This window comes from Netta rufina (genome assembly GCF_964035555.1).
Source record: "Netta rufina genome assembly, chromosome: 7".
Lineage (NCBI taxonomy): Eukaryota > Metazoa > Chordata > Aves > Anseriformes > Anatidae > Netta > Netta rufina.
Window position 1 is genome coordinate 36,011,492 of NC_140130.1, and position 21,832 is coordinate 36,033,323.

The 21,832-nt window shown below is 38.7% G+C and overlaps 1 protein-coding gene across 3 annotated transcripts in view; it reads left to right on the forward strand.

Annotated features, from left to right (window-relative positions):
• Positions 1 to 21,832, forward strand: part of MGMT (O-6-methylguanine-DNA methyltransferase) — a 164,901-nt gene that overhangs the window by 7,455 nt on the left and 135,614 nt on the right. For all 3 annotated transcript variants that reach the window (XR_014618610.1, XM_084290114.1, XM_084290115.1), the window contains 2 exons: positions 2,500 to 2,543; positions 15,911 to 16,050. Coding sequence is in view for 2 of the 3 variants with exons in the window: in XM_084290114.1 (XP_084146240.1) it covers positions 2,520 to 2,543; positions 15,911 to 16,050 (164 nt within the window). In the remaining variant the exon portion in view is untranslated. The remainder of the gene's footprint in view (positions 1 to 2,499; positions 2,544 to 15,910; positions 16,051 to 21,832) is intronic.

Sequence of the window (21,832 nt, forward strand, 5' to 3'; positions counted from 1 at the left end):
CATTAGTTTTATTCAGACTCACACTGGAGTGTTTACCTTGCAGTTGCTTTACAAGCATAATTTCCTACATGCAGCACAGAACCAGGTGGTATAAGAGGTGCTTTGCAGAGTGCAGTGCAATGCTCCCAGCCACACTTCCTTGCTGCAGGGTGAGGAAGAAAACCTACAATCATCTTCAAAGAAGTTTCAGAAGAGATCAGTTTTCAGGTTTGGGGTTAGCTCCAAATTTTCCTGCTTTTCCATCATGTAAAATGGTAAAACACATCTTTGGGAGTTCCTCACATTACTTTCAGATGGATCAAAGCATCTTGATTTTTCAAAAGAAAAAATAATAATAATACAGTTAGTGAAAAAATGTGGGGTTCCCCAAAATGTGTTGGGGCAAAGAGGATCTGTCTGTCCTTCTGCAGCCTGCCCCCTTTCCCTTGTTATCTTTCCCTCTTACTTTTTGTGATGATTTGTAATCTGGGGCTCCAGCCTTCCTTCCCTGGTATTGGAGGAATAAATGAATGAATGAATGAATGCCTTCTGACTGCTGGGCTGCTCTGAAACGCGCAGCTCCACGGGAGGCTAGCACGGGGTGTATGTGATGCTTAAGTAACTGTTAAACGGTAATTATTTAACATTTGGTGCAAGCGAAGCAAAAGTGCAGGGTACAAATATGTCCAGACCTTACTGAGGTGCGGAGGCTGGATGCTTCTAACCAAGGCCTGTTTTATGCACCGTGCTCCAATTGACACAGCGTAGCCCCCAGGCTGGTCTCTGTGCTTGGCCACCCCTGCCAATTGTCTACTTCAGATGACAGCATTTGGGTTGATACACTCCAAACATCACATTTGGCTTAATTTGTAGGAAGAATGCGGTGTTGGGAGATTTATCTCGAGATGAATAACTCCAAATTGCAGTGTATTTTTTTTTAGCTGAATTGAGTCCCTGGGTTGTTACCAGCAGGAATCAGAAGGGATTTGGTAAACTCTCAGCCTGATGCTCTTAGGCAGGGAGAGGACTGGCAATTCAATGCGGCGGAGCAGCAGTGCTGTCCCCAGGGTGCTGCAGCGCCTGCAGGACTCCCGTGTCCCTTCCCAGCCTGTGCTGGGGCACAGGAATGCCAGGAGGACAGACGGCCAGAAAGTCGTGGTGTCTCTGTGTGATGCTGGCTTCCTTTGCTGGATTCACACACTGCTGCTCTTGGTACTTTGAGCCAGATTAGAGAACAGTTTCTGGGTAAATCTGCTTTTCGAAGCTAATTTTCTAGCTTCACCCTTCAGGAAAATCTGAAAAAGCTGACTGTTGCTTTGTCCTTTGAAAGTTCGAGTTTGGAACTGACAATAGAAATAAATTGCTATTTTATTGTTAGCTCTATCACAGATGCCTTAAGTAATATTAGTAGATTGCTTGCCTGCCTGACTGATTCACAGTTAGACATGGAATTAGTGATCTTTACAATCCCTACCTTGCAAGGCTATGATTTTTAGAATATTTAAAATATAATTTGGGATCTTAATTTTAAACTCTTAAAATAATTAAGATGTAGCGTTAAGATTAGGTATTACAGTTTTCTTGTAAGTAGTCTGGAGGGGGCTGTAAGTTTGTTCCTGTCGTGGACGCTGAGGCTTGGAATGCTTCTAAGTGCTCGGAAAGCCTCAGCCATCGGTGTCACGTCTTTGTTTGTCATGGGCAGGTACAGTTAATCTCCCGGTCCTGTATTGAGTTCCCTGCCTGAAGTGGAGGAGTTCCCTTTGAACTCTGTCTGTAGGTCAGGACTCTGAGCTTTGGCAGTCCCCTTGCTTTTCAAAAACGTAATGCTTATCGCAAATCTTTGCAGAGATACAGTGATCCTAACTAAATAGCACTGAAAGGAAAATAAAGGAGAAAAGCTAAATGCCAAGGAAATAAGAATTCTCCTTTATTTCAAAGATAAGCTCTTTTTTGTTGTTGTTTTTGTGGTGTATAAATGATTTTGCTATTTCATACTCCAGTGCTAATAATTGAAGTTAACATTTCTTATGTACTTCCTAGTGTTTTGCAAACTGTACTTTCAAACCCAGAATATAAGTATGTAAGTTGTTTGCTTTCATTTCTTAAAACGTGTCATTTCCTACAATATAAAAGGTTGTTTATTTCACTAAATAACTCAGAAGTGCATTACTGCCAGTACAAGAATTTCTTAAATTAACAGTGAGTCTTAGAGAGCATTCTTATTTGAAAGATCAAAGTTTTGTAGTGCTTGTTATTGAAAGAAGTCTTCAGTGTGTCATCTGTCGATTTTTACTCTTAACAAGCAAAGCTGACCTAAAGAACATTAAAATTCCTGGTTGTTTGGGGAAAAAAAAAGCGTACTCCCTTTTGATATTATTTACACTGAAAAAATAGAGCCTAGTTGAAAACTGATACAAAGCTAGTTATAAGAAAAATGATCAAATTGACATGCTAGTCTTCCTTGGTATTCAAATTAAATTTCAATCTAACTGATATTATATATTTTTTTTTTCCTTACAGATAGAGATCTTTCATCTAGCATGGCATCGAGGCGTGTTCCAAAAGTAAGTTTCTGGTAAAATAGCCTTGCATTTAGGTGTACATTAGGAGTCCAGCATTACAAAAGAGTTCACGTAACATAGTTTGTTTTTTCCCCAGTGTCCAGCAGTCAGTATTAAGGATTCAGTTGACAAGATTGATGCTGCATTGTAAATCTCTGTAGCTCTGTCATGGTTGGTAACAGGCATCAGTGGACCTTTCCTCATCACGTATCTATCTTCCACAGAGCGGAAACTAATAGGACAATGCTACAGTTTCAGTTTTAAGTTAGCTGTTTGCTTCCATTTCCTAATAGAAATTTCATTTGTGAAAAATATGAAAAATAAATGCATGTTTAATTTTGGGGCTTAATGCTTCGGTGAGGTACATGTAGAAAAATAACTGTTTGTAGTAAAATAAGAGTGTATGGCTGTTTATCAAGAAATTCAGAATGGTTTTCCTTACTGAAAGACAGGCACCAACAAATTTATACTCAATAGCCATAGTCTTCAAATAATTGAAATGAACTTTGAAAATACTAATACTTTTTTTTTTTTTTTTTTCCTGTGGAATAGCCACTTTTGTAACATTAGTAATGCTCTTCTAGGGAAGTATTTTTAGTACAATCAAACTTGCATGTCTAACTATTCCTGCTGGCAACTTCTATCACTATTAAAAATGTCTTAATAGTGGTATCTCTTGTGTTTTTAATCTGCTTCGTGTAACATAATGTGGCTTAGAAAAGCAGTATTTTGGCATATTTTGTCTTTTCATTCATTTGTAGAAGATTTTCTTTCTCTTTTCCCTAAAGGATTTTTTTTTTAATAGAATGGTTGAGGGAGAAATTAAATTATTGTGGGGAAATAAATTATTGTTTCACTTTTTCTTTTTAACAATCTTCTCTGTGCTTGTATTTGTGCTATGTACCTTCTAGTTGCAAACATTTTATAGCAGGTACCTTGAATAATTGCAGAGAAATACTTGAATATCTTGTGAACAACCAGGCACATGTGGAAGAGCTGCTAGTTCCCTCTCATTCAAAGCTAGGTGTGATATAGCTGGCAAGTGACATGAAACTAATAATTTATTATCTAACCTTTTCATTTCTCCCACTCTCACTTCTAGTTGAAAGGTGCAGTGTTAGCTGTGAGGGGAGCTTTCCCTTTTTGATATGTGGAAAGGCAGAAGGTTTAAGGTAAAATGTGAACTCTCTCAGCCCCATCTACAATGGGGACCGCCAGAGGAGTGCACACATAGCCACTGCTCCTCGACTCTTTGCTGCTGTTCCCCCCTTCCCATTCTGGATGCATATTAATATATGTAATGGAGCTCAGGTTTCCTTAGAATAGTGATATTTATAGTGTATGATTAATTTACAGTTTTACAGTGAGCACAGCCACACGTTGGTGTGACACAATACATACCCAGCTTGTGTGTTTTGCAGAAATCAATAATCACTGACATAACGTGCTGACCAGTTTTTAAGCAGGGTGCTGAAAAATGGTTTCTGGAAGCAGCCAGATGTGGACGTTCTCCACAGCTGCTGGTTTTGTCTCTCGCTTGATCCCTGATTCTGTAGCTGTGTTGCGGTGACCAAGGATGTATGTTGGGCTTGAGGAAGAGGCTGAGATGTGACCATAGTTATGTGCATACATCAGAAATGTATGTTTAGGAATTTGGGGGTTTTATGGTCTTCTTATGACAGTGTGGCTTTTTTTTTCTATTTCATGAGATTTAATTCTAAATGTAGTTCAGTTCTCTGGATATTTTGTAGTTATTACATTTAAACTTGATAAACAAATTCTTTTACTAACTGTAATGCTTTGTTCTCTGTTCTCAATATAGTGAAACACTTGTCCTGAATCAAACTGAAATTGGTAATGACAGGAAAATTCAGACTTTGTATGACAAGACTATAATGCTGTATTTTTGTATGAGTTTTTTTGACACCTGTCTTTTGTGTGTATATATTTTTCTGTACATGTATTTGTATTTTTAGTGAATTCTTAATACACAGATCACTGCTTCATTTATGCTTCAAGCTGTTCTACTCACTTTAAAAATTCCAATGAAATTCTTTTCTTGAACACAATTCAGATTCCTGACTCTCCTTTAGCCTAAAAAGGAGCACTATTAATGGTTTTGTTCATATTGCCTGGATTTATTCTGTTATTATTCTCTAGCTCCTGCTTTTCAGGTATAGCTATTTTGGTATTATAAAGAATGATGGATTATGTAGGAAAGTTTCTTTTGAAGCACTCCTGATATTGTGCAATGCACTTGGGGGTCAGCTACACTTGACTGATGCATGATTTATCCGATGTCCCTGCCACTTTCTGAGATAAAGCTGCTATTTTATCAAAAATGCCAGCAAGTGTGATTTAGAATTTATACACCTCCTTTTTTCAAATAATTGTTCTGATTACTCTCTGGCATGGCAATAAAATGATAAAGGTAATTGCACACGAATGTGAGATAGCACCAAAATACAATAAAATTAACCTGAATTAGCTTGACTTGTCGATGAGAAGTATTTATGAAATGTATTTTTGCAATAAGGGAGACTGATATTATAGCTGGAAGGTGAGTTATTGCCTTAATGTAATACAGTTTGAAATTTAAAAAAGAGACTGTTACAGTTGAGGGTGATTGTGCCTTTGAAATTAAGTTGAAGTGATTCTTATAATTGGCAGCAATAATGCATTGTGAAGGTAATATCTTTTATTGTGTTATGCCTAGTTGCATTATCTTTTATTTAGCTGGTCCTGACTTCAGCTCTGCAGAGAACGCAAGAAGGAGCAGATCAAGAATTTTGTGGGTTTAGGTGATAAAAATTTGAAATGTTACCTTATATTAAAGTCATTCTTGTGCTAGATTTTTTCATTTTTTAGTCCATTTTCAATTCCGATGAACCTGATACAGGTCTCATTTGATTAAACTTTCATCTCTTTTCCTTGTATTAGCGTAGCTGCCTTATATTTACATACACAGCTGAACCATGTAACAGGAGTGCACTTAGTGTTTCTGTATGTATGCATGCATATATATCAGGTGCTAATTTTGTTAGCTAAATTTTGTATTTCTTTAATGTCTCAAAGTATGACCACCTCTTATTAAAAAAAGCACATAGAGACACTTGTACCCTCAGTACTTTGGTAATTACAGAATAGATTGTAAAATGTTGACTAATATATTGAGTTTCTTATTTTTTAATTGATGAACACTTTTGCAAAATCCAGAGAACTGCATGATATCTAGTTCTCCTTTGTGTGAGACTTCTTAAAAACTCAAACCAGTAGCAACTAAGGATCAGTTGTGGAGACCTTCTAATTTTAGAGACCATATTCTTCATCTTTGATGTTTTATTATGGTATTTGTTTCTTCACCTGTTTGGCAACAGATTCCTTTATTTTTAGTGGTTTATGCCATGTGATTGCATGTTAAAACAGTGAACAACTGAACAAAGTATAACTTTGCTTGTAGTGCATCGCCCAGTGCTTCTAATTGAATCTTTTGGCATGTGATTCCCAATCTAAAAATAAGAGGGGCTTAATCCATCTGTAGGTCATCAGTATGGTAAGAATAACAACATGCTTCCACATCCCATGGCAGATACAGCGAGTAGTGTGGCTTACAAAGGGATTGCTGGTGGGATTTACAGGTCCTATCAAACCGCCAGGAATGTATACAATTACGGCTTCTGTCTTTGCTATTTGTGGTATAGTTTGCTTGTTGCGGAAATATCTTGCCCTGAGCTGTCTTTTTTTTTTTTTTTTTTTCCCATTTTCCTGCCACTCCATTTCTTGCCCACTTCTACTCCAGTTCGTTGTATTATCTCACCACCCACCATTTCAAAAACATATCCTAAAGTAACTGGGAGCCTCCAAACTTAAGGCAGGTTGTTTATTTCCATTTTCTTTCTAGGTACAGAGATGCTTGGGGTTGTCATGACTCAAGCTTGAAACCTGGATGTCATCCCACTGTACCTTCTAATGTGTATAGTTTACTAACATCATGCTTTTGGATTTGAATGCTGCATGTAGAAATTTGACTTATTTTCAAAATATTCATCTTAGCTTCATGCTATTGATATAAAATGACATACATATTCTACAGTATGTATGTTTTAAACTACATTATACAGTGGCTGCTGCACATTCGTAGCATTGAAGTTTTTTACGTAAGTAAGAGCTGGGGAGGATACAGAAAGTGCTTGTTTACTTTCAGGGGGGAGAGATTCAGGAAAAGGCTTCAGTACATACTTGTAGGAAATAGTACAGCCGAATTCCTGTTTAAACAGTCCATTAAGGTCTTGTGTTTAAGTATCTCCTGATACTAATGTCTCAAAGCTTGGCATGCGAACAATAGATGAAGTAGAAAAATGTGCTAACTGAACGTTGCCTGGAACACGATAGCAATGACCCACCTGCCTCTTCTAAAGGAGAGGAATTAATTCTATTGCAATTAAAATATCATCCTTTAAGTAAAATAAAGATGTCCGAGGTAGCTATGGTAAGTACACTGGGAACTTGCCATTTGACAAACCAGTGTAACTCCTCTCTGCCAAAACAGCCGACTGAAGACTTAGCCAAAGAGCTAGAGGCTACTGCTGCTTGGAAATGCACTTTTATAGCTTGGCATTTCGGGGTCTTTTGATTGCCATCCAAAGAGGATTAGTAATATAATACGATGGGACAACAGAAATTTGCTCTTGTTGCCTTTGATTGTTTAATAAAGAATTATGTGTTTGCTCTTGTTGAATACTTTTTAAATGCTGTAGGAAGCAAACGTTGCTGTCTGGGCACACGAATGTGTTTCCCTCTGTTTTGTCAGGGGCTTGTGTGCAGTTCATTTTCTAATAAGTCAAGAGTGATTCACTTCGTCAGGGGTGATTTTTTAGTGGCTACTGTGCCACTACTAAATATAGGCTTGTATAAGGTCAAACTGTGCAGTTTAACTCAGTACCTTAATAGTTTTTTTATGGGATTGGTTCTTTGGAAGGTAAAGAACTTGTTACATCACCCTAAACTAACCCTGGATTTGATTAGGCTGACTAGCATTTCCTTTTCAGATGTCCCTCGGCCAGGAAATGAGAACAGGTTTGGTTTTCACACCTCTGAACAGGGTTGGGTTTACTTAGAGAACCTCTGCATGTGTTAGTAAGGTACTGGAGAATGTCCAGGCTACCGTATTTCATAATATGAGAGCTGTATGTTTGAACTCTGTTTTAATAGGTTAAAATTGTACAGAGATCAGTGGTTGACAACGAAGAGCACGGCCAGGGCCTTGGGAAGCCCCCAACTGCTGCCCTGTGCTATGGCACTTGTGCAGTGCTAGCAAATTTGGTCCTGGTGAGCTACTGCTCTGGTTGGGCAAGGCCACGATGGCAGGATGTCGGTAGGGGATGTGATGGGGTTGATGAATCCTCTTTTTGAGGAATTGCTTAAATATTTAGGTGTTGCGGATGACAGAAGCAGTGCTGTTAGCTGCTACAGCTATCCAGAAAGGCGCACAACAGGTTTCCAACAAAAGGCTACTGGAAGGTTGGGATCTGCTTTACCCCAGAAAATGGCCAATTTGGCAGCGCTTCACATGGCACGAGAAAATGTGCACATCATCTAAAGCAGTATATTTCAGTGCAGCTTTTGTTTAAAAGCCTTATCTGGATCGCAGTCCTGTTCATCTGTGGAGGTGTTTATTACTGTTGCAGCAAGGACAAAAATATATGGACCTAATATTTATTCTAGCAAGCCAAAAGTTTGCTTTGAATGCTAGAGGAAGAAGAATTGCAAATAGTGTGTACATTTATAGTGGTCTGTGTCCATATGGGTGGTGATGGAAAGTATTTCACATTAACCTGATCCAATATGACTTGCATTTTATATCAAAGGTAACTCACCTTTTTAAACTGCTATATTGCATCTTAAAAACAAGAATATATTGAGTATCACTGCTGAATGTTTTAATATGTGAAGAGAAAACTTCCCATGTTTCGGAGTGTTTTTTTTGTGTGGTTTTTTTTTTTTTTTTTTGATATGGAAACTGTTCTGAGTGTTTACATGGTTTAATAAGCATTAAGTAGGGTCTGCTCACTTTAAAGGTGTTCCTTGAAGAGCTGCATTTTAGCATGTGAATAGGAGACAATTAATTTGTACAACCGATTTTTTTGTTGTCACTGAAACTGAAGTCCCTATAACAATGTGCCTTTGCTGACCTGGTTTATCTTTTTTTTTTTATTTTACCTATCTGCAAAACGTATCTTGAATAAATGAATTTGTGTATCTGATATTAAAGCATGAATCTCCATTTATAAAAAAATGTCATGAAACTGTGGCTAACTTGTCCCTGTCACGGTTAGCCATGGCAGGTAGTAGGAGAAGCTTTGTCCTTTTCCCTAGTTATGTTGTGGTAGCACATATAGATGTGTGCTGAGATGCCACGGAGAGAAACACTGTGGAAACTGGAACACTAAAATGGTGTAAAAAAAATTTAAAATTTAAAAAAATAAATAAATATTAAAAGAATATGTTTTGGCTGCAGGGGACAGTGCAACATTCTCTTGTTTTACAGTAGGCAAGGAGAAATCCTGCCCTAAGTTCCAGGACACCTTTCTCACAGCCTCAGCAGTCTAATTTAAGGTGTCAGACTTGCAGGGACCTCTTTGGATCAGGCATCTGTACAGCTTTAGCATTTGCTACGTTATGTTCAGCTGGAAATTGTTGGACTTGTTCATGAGAAGAAACAGCTTTTAGAGAAGTTTGGATTTTCTTTGGAAGAAATCAAACGTTGCATAGTAAGCAAAAGTACCAAGAGTCACATAAATTCTGTTCATTTGGATGGCAAAAATACAGATGATCACTGCAGACAGATACAGGAATGGGCATTTTCACCTTGTATTTTGATGGCATGTTCATTGCATACATCCTCTGTTTTCTTCCCAGTCCTTAAATGTTTGTTGGCTTAAAACATTCCATTTATAGAAGTGGCATTCTCGTTTAAGACTAGCTGCATAAGCTTGGAAAATTGCTTTCCATGCTGAACTATATGTGCAAAAGCGCACTGCCTTTACTATTAATATAACTTTTCCCATATTCTTGACATACAATGGATTATTTCCTTTTAAATAAACAGGCAGAAACCAGTAAAACAAATACAGGAAGTTTTAAACTATTAAGGAGATGTTTAGAGAACTATAATTCAATGGAGACCTTGTGTGAGTGGACCACTGCCATGCGCAGGCTCGCCGGCACCCGTGCCAAACGGGGTGCCGTGGTCAGCCTCGCTAGTGGGCTCGGTCGCCCTGGCGGTGGGGGCAAAAGCTGGGTGCAATTAAAATGCTTTTGAAAGCCATGTTAGAGGTTGTGTTTCTAAATTATAACTTCACGGCATTGTATTTACAATGTTCACAGCAGATTTTAATGACTTTTTTTTTTCTGTTCACTTAGTTGTCTCAGCGTGGACCAGCAACTGCAGTTTCCAAAATCTCAGCTAAGGGTACAACTGCACAGGCAACCTTTAGGGAACCTCCTAACTGAAAGGCTCGCCACTGCTGCTGCCTTATTACGTGGGTGATACGCTCACCTCTACGCTTCAGGATGGACAAGGTGTTTGTAAGCAGTCAGCTCTCCTCTGTCCTGGTGACCGTACGGCCAGGGAGATGGTGATGATGGAGATGGACACTTCCCAAGTTCTTATTTCTTATGGCAGCCCCTGGTTGGTTTTGCCTTGACAAATACCACTGATGTGAATACCACTGATGTGATTTAATAAGGGTTTTGTTGTGAGAAGGATGTAAACTTACTGGATCAGGAAGAATGACTGTAGCAACATGACTGAAATGAAGTAGCAAATTGCCAGACCATTACAGGTACATGTGAAGCATACGCCTGAAGTTCAAATCCAATATTTCAAGCTTTCACTGAATTTTAATTCAGAACTCAAATCAATAAAAAGCAGGTTTGAGAACACTACAATACTCAAAAGAAAGACACATTTAATACTTGAGGACTGGTATTTCTTTCCTGTAATTAGGATGAAGAAGCAACTTTCCTGGCATTTATTGATCATCCTCTCAAACAACAAATTCGTGGTGTAGTTTTGGCAAGTCACTGATAGTATGTGGCATCAGAGAAACAACGCCGGTGCTTAGGATTTATAACTTACATACTAGCTTCAAATGCACATAAGTTAGACTATTGAAGTGATTTTTCCTTTGGATATATTTGTACTTCATTACACCTTGAGAGGGATGGACTAGCATCGAGGTCCAAGCAGAAGTATCGTCAAACTGATTTGGTCTTTTTGGATAATGTGTCCAGAAATTCAGCTTTTATAGCTAAGAATACTGATGGTTTGTGCTACCAGCAGGTACAGCATTATTCAGGATCCTTTTGGACAATAGCAACTGACAATTATCTTTAATTTTAGAAGGATGTAGTTACATGCTAGCCCAGCATAGGAAACCAGTTTGACATCTCAGTGGGCTCTTTGTAAATAACTGTAACTTTGCTGTGGGTGAACTGGGTAGGGAATTTTCAAAGGTGCCGTGGTGGCTGTTCTAGAAGTGGTAGAAGCACAATGATCTTTGTGTTTGGGAAATGACTAGTGAAATCGGGGAAATATTTTTAATGCAGCTTTTCCCTGTTGCTTCTATTTATGTTATCAGGTAGTTTGGCTAAACAGTTAATACATGTACCTTGGTTTATCTGAAAAGATCAAGAGACACATTTATTTCTTGGAGGTGACTGTGGTATCTCACTGATCAATGCCCTGGTACTCTTGGTTTAAACAATAAGATAAAACTGTGTTATGTATGAGGACACATTGCTTTAGATCTGGCAGTTGTGAGAACACTTTTATTTTGATTCTTGGAAATACTAGAATGAAAAAAAATATCATGAAGGTTTCCATTTCAAGTTCAGACATGCTGTAGCCTGATGGAAAAAGTCTTTTAAATCCAATAAATTCTTGCTAAAGCAGAGTGCAGTAAATAGCAAAATCAGATGGGTTTAGGTCAGAGACACTGCTCTGGCTCCTTCCTAATGGGAAGGATTCACCTGCCTGATAACATTGAGAGAAACAGGCGTGAAAAAGTGTCATCTTTGGCTTCTTGAAGAGAAGCCTTCAGCCAGACCTTGCTTTAAGACGAGTCTGATATCCCAAAGGCTGAATGCTCGTGGTGGCTGTGAGCACAGCCCAGGGCAGAGCTGGTGCCTTCTACCCGGGGCAATGCTGTGAAAACACAATTGAATTTTTCCAGTGAAAATTTGTGTTCTCCAGGCTTTTAGCACTGCATGCACGTACTGGGGGGTCTTTAAGAGGAGAATATGGGAAAAGGTGGAATGTGCATTCATGAATATACTTTGCATTCTTCTTCTCCCTCAGTAATGGTAAGTTGGGGCACAGTGCTGAAGTGCAGGAAATGCCGTGAGCTTTGCTCTCTTGACTCGTCTTCCGGAAAACACAAACCTCTTGAGAGAACAGGAAGCATGGAAATGCTCTGCGACAGTCTTTGTGAACCTCCTTGATCCTCAAGATTGCTCTGTGCGTTTTTTCCATGTATCCATTCCCCATTATAGACTGGAGCTGGACTCTGGTTCTCAGCCTGTAGACCACGATGGAATTTCTGGTTTTTAGGAACAGTCGAATGTAGAAAATAACTTTGAATTATTTACTGTAATGTGAAAGATCATTAATGCAAATTTAAATAAAATCTGTATTTAATCAAATTGAAGGTATGTTTTAGTACTGAAAACCTTGGCTGCAGCCAGGCTGTTAAACTGAATTACTGCGGAAGGTGTGAGAGGTGAAGATTTTTATGGGCAAGTCATCAAGCTAATGCTCGCTTTTGGGTTCACGGCACCTAGTTTAGGAGATAAAACTCGCTGCTGTTTGGAATCCCTTGCATCTGAACCTTAGAAAAGCAATTTCAGTGGCACATCTCTGTTTCCTAGAGGTGTTTGTGGAGCTGACGTGTGACGTGGGGCCCGTTGGAGCAGTGCAGTGACACCAAGGCACGCACCACTTCCAAGTCACGGGAGCACGCCTGGAAAATGAGGCTCCTCTGTATAGGACATTAACTCATAAATCATGCTAATATTCTCCCTGATAAATCTTCTACTATGACAACCTTTTGATACTCATCTGTTATTAAAGACAAAAAGCACTTCATTCTGCTGGCTAGCAGTGGTCTTCCAATTCTATATGGAGCATTTAGCTGTCTGAGGGGCAAACTCACATATGCTGTACTTTGGGGTTTTGTGCAGCAAGACCCTGAGGCTCACAGGGTACTTTCTGTAAAAGTCCTGTTTTACTCTCTTTGTTTTCTTTTTTACCTAATAAACTTTAAAATTCTGAGATAGTTGGACACAGATTTGTAGCTATTATAGTGGAAAGGGAGAGAGAAGGTGGAATTCACGCTCTACCTCATCCAAGTTGCTCAAATTATTTGTTTACATAAACTTGAGAAGAAATGCAGAAAGCAGTTTATTTGGGTTTATTACATTTCTGCTTTAAGCAGTCATTCATTTCTAGTTCTTACTGCTTTAACGAGGGCACAAGAGGGAAAACAGGGTTAGGCAAACTGTGCCTTCAGCGGATCAATATGGGTAAAGCAAGTTTCAGCATCCAGCTGCCTGCAGCAAATGATGGCTAAGTATTTGGTAATTTCAGCTGGTCAAGTTTAAAGTCTGTTGGTTTTATTTATTTATTTATTTATTTATTTATTTATTTTGTATCTGTAAACTTGTAACAAATTTAAATCTTGATTAAATTTTCACTTCAATTTAAAATATCACTGCCTGCAGTAGTGTATCATTACCTCGATCTTTGCTGGCATATCTAAGTAGCTACAAGTAAATAGTGAAAAGGTGCATTAATGTCTGGACAGAGGATGGTGTATTGTACATATGGACAGTGACCTTCATGTTTGAAGCTCCCAACCCAACTGCATATGTATGTGGATGTGTCATGCAATTTTGTTTTTTATAAAAATAAAACTTTTAATATTGCTGCCCAGTGCATCTGATAATCAAGACTGAACATAATAGTGATTGCTCAAGGTTTTCATCTACAAAGCTGGCTTCGGCTTGGTGTTAACTTACAGGGTTATTTATAGTGTTCTGTTACATGCTGCATCCTGTGTTTTGTTATAATGAAAAAGCTGTCTTCATATAACTAAGTTGTTATATTCACAGAATACATGGTATGAGGTTCAGTGCATCTAGTTTAGGGCTGTCACACAAATAAAAATGAAGAATGTGTACTGTTTTTTCCAAATATGTGAACTTGTATGTTGCTTTCTCTTTTTTTTTTTTTTTAAACTAACATTTCTGCAGTGACATGCTGCTCAGAAAAAATTCACCCATTTCCTCTCCTTGAGCAAGGAGAAGGAGTAGGGAAGAAGTTTGTTGAAAAGGTGACTTTCTTTGTACCATTAGCAAACATTTGCTTATTTAGCAAAAAGCTGATTTGGATTGCAGTCAAATGAACCACTGAGAACCCATAATTATTCAGATATGGTTTACTGTGCAGAAATTTTCTAAGCTAAGAGTAAATTTGAGCTTTTTTCAGCATGTCTGTAGCTGAAGAATTGCTTAAGTTCTTCCCAAATTTGCTTCATAAGTTCAAGGATAAGCTTACTTTTGCTCTGGTGGGCAAAACTGTCTACTTGATTTTTTTCCTTCCCTCTCCACTGATGTGTATTTTACTCACAGGTTTGACTTCATTTCATAGCACTTGAAAAACAGGATTTCAAAAGAATTTCTCTCATTTGGGAAAAAAATAAACAAATAGTATTGTACAACTGTGGACAGTGATCAGCTGTAAGTCAGATGCACAGATCTGCCTGGCTCACGATGCTCCTCTGGTCTGTGACTGTGCTCTTAACTCAGTGTCCTGGTTTCTTAGGCACTTCTGCTCTTACCTGAGACTTCCATCAGGCTTTCAGCATCATCCTCCTCACTACAGGGCATGTTCCCTCCATGATCAAGAGTGAGGGGTGTTGGGGAGCTGCTCTCCGGTACCTTCTCCCTCATCTGCAGAGACTCCAGCATGAGTTCAGCAGCTCCAAACTGCCCCTCCTGGGGTACGGTCCCTGATGCCCCATCTCCCGCAGTGCAGCAAAACTGTGCTCTGCCTTTCTGCCCCTCCTCAGGTTCAGTGAGTTGGTGTTAATACTAATTCATCCCTCGGAAAAAAAAAAATGAAATACTCTTTTAAAGTTCTTCAAGAAAATGGAAAAGGAACAGAGGAGCAGAACTTGAAAATGCGAACAGCTAGCTGGCTCAGATCTGGGAGGCTCAGTTCTAAAAACTGGCAGTCTTGATTTTTGAAGGCAGCTCTGTCACAGGTCAGGCAGACTTCAGGGAGATTTGGGTCAGACTGAAAAATGGTTCAAATACTGGTCAAAATACCAAAACTACACAAAATAAGTGTGTGTAGTTGTCTTTGGAGACTGTGCTGGTTCTGAGTATTACAAAAAACAGTCAGTTATTCAGATATCAGGCAAATTGCTGATTAGCTACGTGGTCATAGTGGTTTTAAAAAACAAGAAACCATTTTGGTCTTCCAGACCAGGATATTACCAAGATGTTTGCTCATCAAGTTCTCTTGTGTTGGCTCTTTGGAGGAAAGGTCTTCATTGTCCTGCTTGCACCATTCCCATCGTGATGTGATCCAAACCAAAAGTTTGGTGTCTGGGAGACTTTTCAATGAAAATTTTCAGTCCTGTTACTATTGTTAACGATTTTACAAACCAAACTTCAAATACAACTCCAATATCTACTGATTCAGACTGTTAAGAAGAATTTGATGTGAAAGTTATTGTGGGTCTTGAACAATATTGAGAAATGCGTGGCATCGGTTTCCAACTACATCCTATCAGTAACTGTAAAACCAGACTGGTAACAATGGGAATAAACAATGTTGCTACGGAATGATTGATTTTTTCATACATTTTTCCAGCAGACATATTCTATTTGCGTTCCCGCAGTTATTTGCATAACATTGCTGCTGTAAGGCGGTGAATATGCTTTGTTGTCATAATAACCCTTTTGAAATCAGTGTCAAAACACTTCACATCGGATGTTAGCTGATAAACCAACCATGAAACTTCTATTACTCGTGATTTTTATGAAGGTCACTGTTCTGTTAACATTTCTTTTTTCTTTTTTTCTTTTTTTTTTAAGACTTTGATTTAGATGCTGACTTTTCAGGATGGCTCACTCGAAGTTAAGAGTTTTGGAAGTAAAAGACACAGTTGAAGAGACTTGAAATACTGTTTTGTGTGTTGTGTTTTTTTTCAAATTATTTTTGAAAACTACACAAAATACATTGAGATGACTGTCCCTTGGTGACAATGCACACAATTAGAGCTGTTTGTTTTTATGAACAGGTAACTTCCAAAGAGGGAGCATCTCAGTGCAAGGAGAAGCATGCAGTTCTGCTTAGCCCCGTGGGAAAACTGGAGATATCTGGGTGTGAAACAGGCTTACATGAAATAAAACTTCCAAAAATGAGTGTGCTGCCAAATGGGTAAGTTCATGTCCTATTGATCCTATGTTTGAGTGTGTAGCAGAGGAAACAGATTGCCCAGAGGATCTAAGGCAGTCTGTGTGTGCTTGTTTCTACCAGCCGTATCGAAAACACACTTTCTCCTGTGAGAGGCAAAGCAGCCCTGAGCACCTTTAAGGAATGGCAGTTGCAGAATGCACTATTCTCTACATCTTTAATATTAGCTAAAAAAATGCCCTAAAAGACAAGCATTCTTAAAAGAGGTTTTGAATGTATGTCCCGCCCCATAATTTTGGACATACCTGTGAATCTGCCACTGACAAGTGACACTTCCTGGTGTGTTTTGTAAAGCTTTATATAGATAGGTATACTCCAACAGGCAGAATTAGGTTTGAATAAGTCATTACTGCAAACTACTAATGATATCTTTGGTTTGTTTTTATAATTTATAATGTCTTCTGGAGTTCAGAGGGTATATATGAAAGGGGAGGTAGTGTCTCAAATGTAGGACTGATTGAGGAGGTACTGGTATTTTTTATGGTTGATGGAAATGCTTTTCAGTCTACTGAAGTACTGTCCTGTTTGGATCCTTTTTTCTGTATATTTTTTTTTCCTTATTTGTGACAAAAAGCTGATATTTTTAGAAGAAATACCAAATTCTTTTCTTTGTCATGTTCTTTCCTGGTATGGATTTTCCTTTGCCAAAATTGCTATATGCCAAAGTTCTCTTCCAAATCTTCAGCCAAAATTAAAGCTACTAACATTAATTATGAAGGCCTGTTTCCTCAGCCATTTTCTGGTAATGAAGTTGCAGCCTTTGCCACAGTCTTACAACAGTGTTTTGTTTTGTTTTGTTTTTCTGATACGACTCAAACAGGTTTCATTTTCTTCCCTCCATATTGTCCTTTCCCACTCTGCTTTTCTCTTTTTAAAAATTTCCTTTGACTTGTGGGATTCTCCCTTTTCCCTTTTTCAATTTTATTACCCTTGTAGTTTTTTAAGTGTGCATAACATTAATCACAAATATGAAGCATAATGTGTATGGTTGAAATATGTTTTTGCCTCTAATTCTAAAACCTTCAAGCCCTTGGATTTGACAGTTTTGCCAACTCTAGTGATATGGAAATAAGTACTTCAGTTTCCTTCATACGCTGATTGCGGTATTGGATTTCTGCTGATGAGGAATGAAAGTAAAACAGTATTTAGGATAAGGCTGAAGGTTGCCTTTGCTACAGAACAGCTTCTGGCTGGAGCACAACTAAAGCAGGTGATGACTCTTCACCTTTGAGGAGAGAAGACATCAGTGAGTGGGTGGAGGAATAGTAAGATGAAGCTCTAAATACCCTGGAAGGTGGTGAATGTAAGAAATTGTGTTTTCTTTTGTATGAAAACAAAAGCTGAAGACAAAAACAGTCATGAAGTTAGAGGTATTAACAAATACAGGCTTGACTTGGTAAAGGCCAAGAAGGCAGGTGGGGAAGTATTGTTACACTAGTAAGAGGTAAGAGCAAAGATCTATTGTTATGACTTCTATCTTTAATGTTGAGTTTTTAAATGTTTCACTTAGTAACTTGCCATCTATCTTTTTTTTTGAATGTTTTCAGGGACAGTAGAATATTATTAGAGCAAGTGGGGGTGGGGGGACAGAGTAGAGAAATTGATCTTTCAGACACAAACCTTTCTGCACAAAAATACACTTGTGTGCCCCAAACTACATTTTTTTTACCCATTTTTGCACAAATGAAAGATGGTGCTACTTAAAAACCGTGTGTTACTCCCATCCTTAAATAAGTCTAGCTAGAAGGCAAGATCTGTTTCTTTTATACAGAGATCTGTTTTCCATTGTGGCAGGGTTTGCCACTTGCTGACATGTACTATGGCCAGGTTGGTTGGTTGAAGAAGGATCTTGAGACCTTGTTCTTCAGGCAGAAGTCAGGAAACCTAGATTCTTTTCCTCTTTCTTTAATTTTTTGTTTGATCTTGATGCATCCATTTTTTTCTGCACTGAGCTGACTTAATTTCCCAGTCTCCCAGAAGCGTTGAGGCTTTAGTATCATCTTGATAACACTTAGCTTATCAGCTTGCAGGATTTTTTTTGCAAAAATTGTTATATTGCAGAGGGAATATTACTGGAGAGTGATCCAGTAGTTAACACTACGCAGGTTATTCTTACAATTACTTTAGGAACTTAAATCTGAAAAATGGGTGGAAGGTGGGACTTTCTTTTGTCTTACCTGATGATAAAGTTCTAAAAATTTTAAAGCTGTCTGTAAATGTTTGTGCTGAAGTATAACATTTAATCTCTTCTACTCATCGCTAGTGAATAGCTGTTAAATCTGGCCTCATTATTTTTGACAGAATAAAATAAAAACAAAGCAGTGCCCAGTGTTTCTCCTAACTGGCTAATAAACACCATGGTAAGGAGATTGGGTAGGAAGAAAAAAAAAAAAAAAAAAAAAAAAAAAACATAAGAAACATAAAAATTGATTTTAATGGACCCCTGTCAGAGAGAACCATAATGAGCGCAAGTCTAGTAAAAAATATTGGTATTCAGCACCACAGTTGCTGAGACTTTTAATGTAGAATTGCATGTAACAATCAATATAGATTTTAGGGTTTTTTAACAACAAAAATAAGTAAACCTTTGAAATATATAAATACTTAAGACTTGCAATCTGTCAGACAAACCTGCTAGTTGTAGAAAAATCTGATAAGAGCACCTGGTTAATGGCATAATCGGGTTGTGGAGATCTTCCTCTGTTTTACAGCTTGTAAAATGCTCTGCAATTAATCACCTGAGATTACAACCTATTCTGTGATGGCTCTCCTTAAAACTTAAGAACACAGACTGTAATGTAGACTAAAAGGAGAAGCAACAAAGTAAAATTCAGCTTTCAGTATGCTTGAAAGAAATTGATCTATTAATGAGATGAAACTAATTGTAATAACCTGAGGTTATTCTGCTCCTTGTGAAACTAGCAGGGTTTAAAAGTCAAGGCATGTAATGGCATAATGATTTCTGTTTGGGGAGGAGGAATTTCTATTCAAGCTTCATATATATGTAAGGGAAAATATAGATAGGTAGGTAGATAGGTAGGTAGATAGATTTTTTTAAAATAAAAGGAATTTCAGCTAAAAATCATCTTTAAAGTTTTAATTTTCTGAATGTAGACTAAAAATGTTTCTAACAGTTTTGCAATCTAAGTGCAGTGCTAACACTTCGTTGTCCTAAACCAGTAACCTGAAAGCACCTGTTCCTATTTTAGTTTGAGTATTAAGTCGGGATTGACTTGTTCACTGGCCATTTAATTTGGCATTGTGAATTAATCTAAGATTAATTAGGTCTAAGATACCCGAATCAGAACCAGGAGCGATTATGTTGGTATCATAACCAGTGGGTTGGCTGGAACAGCCAGCTTCTCAGGGTTTGATGCCAATATGTGGTACGTTGCTGGCTGTGGTATTTTATTCCACACAGAGCCCCATATGGAGGTGCAGGCTTTGGGTTCACAGCCCGACTAAAGGACCACGTATTTGTTATTGGGTTGTTTCCGAAGCAAGTTGCTATGTATTGCTTCAGGATTGTGAGGTGTGGAAGAAGTATACTTAAGGTGAAGCTTGTTTTTATAAATTTCTCCCTTCTCTAGGAACTTCAGGTTCACAGTTCACATTTTTATAAAAAGCTAAAAGTATATATATATTTTTAGTACTGTATCAGCCATTGTATTTCTTTCTTCCAGTGTATACAAATATTGCCTTCTTGATCAAAAGTAATGCCTCTTTCCTCCACCGTTCCTGCCTGAAATACTGCCAGTGTTTAACTCTATTTGCTCACGTCCAAAAGAAAAACTTGTGGTTTCTTTTTTCCACTGTTTTTTTCCACTTCTAAGTGTCTTTAGCAGCTTCAAAGTTTCAGATTTAGTTTTCTCATTCTTCTACTTTTTCCTGCAGTGTTCTTACCCTGGGATGGTTGTTTGGAAATTTTTTACTCCTGAACTGCAGTGGTAAATCAGCAGCTTGGTGGTTAGTGCCACATTTGTGACTTTTGTCAACAATAGCAGGAAGCATGCTGGTATCTTCCTCCACTAAATATTTGCAGCAGAACATGCTTTGGGAAGGTGGGGATGTGGATGTAGCAGTTAGGATGCCAGGGCAGGAACAGATTTTGGCTGTGTTGCAGTAGTGCAGATTCCTGCAGGAATTCCCTGTGCCATGGGTGGAAGTTGTGCCGGGGTTCCTGCCACCAAACATTCAACCACTGCCACGGGTTTCACAGCCAGCTTCTTTGCTAATGCAGAGCCAAGAGGTGGCACCTGGAGGATTTCAGCCAAATTTTCCGACACAGGCACCGGGGCTTCATACCTGGGCAGAAGTAGATGTGTGCAAATGGCCCCCTCTCACATGGACCTGGGGAACTGGGTATTTGTCAGCGTGGATGTGGATTTGAACTCAAGACTGCAGAGGAGTCGCTAGTGTATTGCAATTTCTCGTTTCCCCCTATCTTACTGACAGTCAGAGGAGGAGGAGGAATGAGGAACCTCTTTGGCCATTCCTCTATTAGTAATCTGTCCACAGCTTTCAAGGGTGAATCTACAGTTCAGAAAGTTAGCCGGTGTTTCAGTCTCTCTGCCAGATTAACATTATCAGAAACTCTCCGGAATCTTTCTAAACAGGTTTCCAGCCATTTCAGATTCAAAGAAAACCTCAGGTGTGTCAAAATGCAGCTAACGCAGCGGTGTATGGGAGTCTGATAAGAGCCTAGAACAATAACTTGGAGAGGTGCGAACCACTCCGTTCATCTCCGAGGTATTTAATCATAGCCAGTGATGATGGTTTAAATGTCAACTTTGCTAACTGTTTCATTCCTCATACTGTAAAATTTACTGTGAGTGATATCTCACTTTGATGCCACAAGTGGGAGGCATTTGGGAGAGTGCCACTCCTCCTATTTTTCCAATAAGCATCAGCCAAGGCTAAGAAACTTAGTGGAGCTCAGGGGCATACTAAAAACCAGCTGAAGGAGATAGGTATGCAACTACTCCACTTAGCTGTTTTGAATAAATGTCTGTTTTACCACAAACACCTGAAGTTAAGCGAGTTAAGTGTACAGAGGGTTATTGGCAGTAATGTGGAAGAGGTGTGATTATTCCCTGTTCAGTTCTTCCTTAAAATTGTTGTGTGACAGTAGAGATTTTATAATTGAAGTGGAATTGGAGAAAACCTGATGGAGACAAAGTACACACCTGGGGGAAAAATAGCTAATGATTTTGTGATGATCTCTAAACGTAGAGCAGGGGAAAAAAGGTGTACTAGATACTTCTCTGAAACTTCAGCTAGTTGTAGCATCAGCTCTATACACTTAATGGCATTTCTTCAGGAAAGGCATGGTGTATCTGGAAGGAACCACTGGGTTGTTTTCCTACTTTCCATTCTGAGTTGAATATCTTGTGTGGTGTTCTTTAAAGGCCCCGGGATTAAAAGTCTTCCAGCCGTGCCTCTTCCTGATGGGATCCCTGTTATTACTTTTAAAGCTCCTTTTCCTGTGCCTTCTTCCAGAAAGTCATCTTCCCCTCCCCAGCCAGTTGGAGCAGCTGAAGCATTTAGAAAGCTCTTTCACTCCAGATCACCTTGTCCGTGACACCGGGGAGCCTGCAGCAGCCGTGAACGAGCAGCATTTAAACTTTTAGCTAGTGAAGCAAGCACTTGGCTTGTGCCACAGAGGTCTTCACAAATAAATCCAGCCAGGACACGACGCTGTCGGGCTGCTGTGTAAGTGCCAAAAGTATGGTTGCAACTTCAGCGT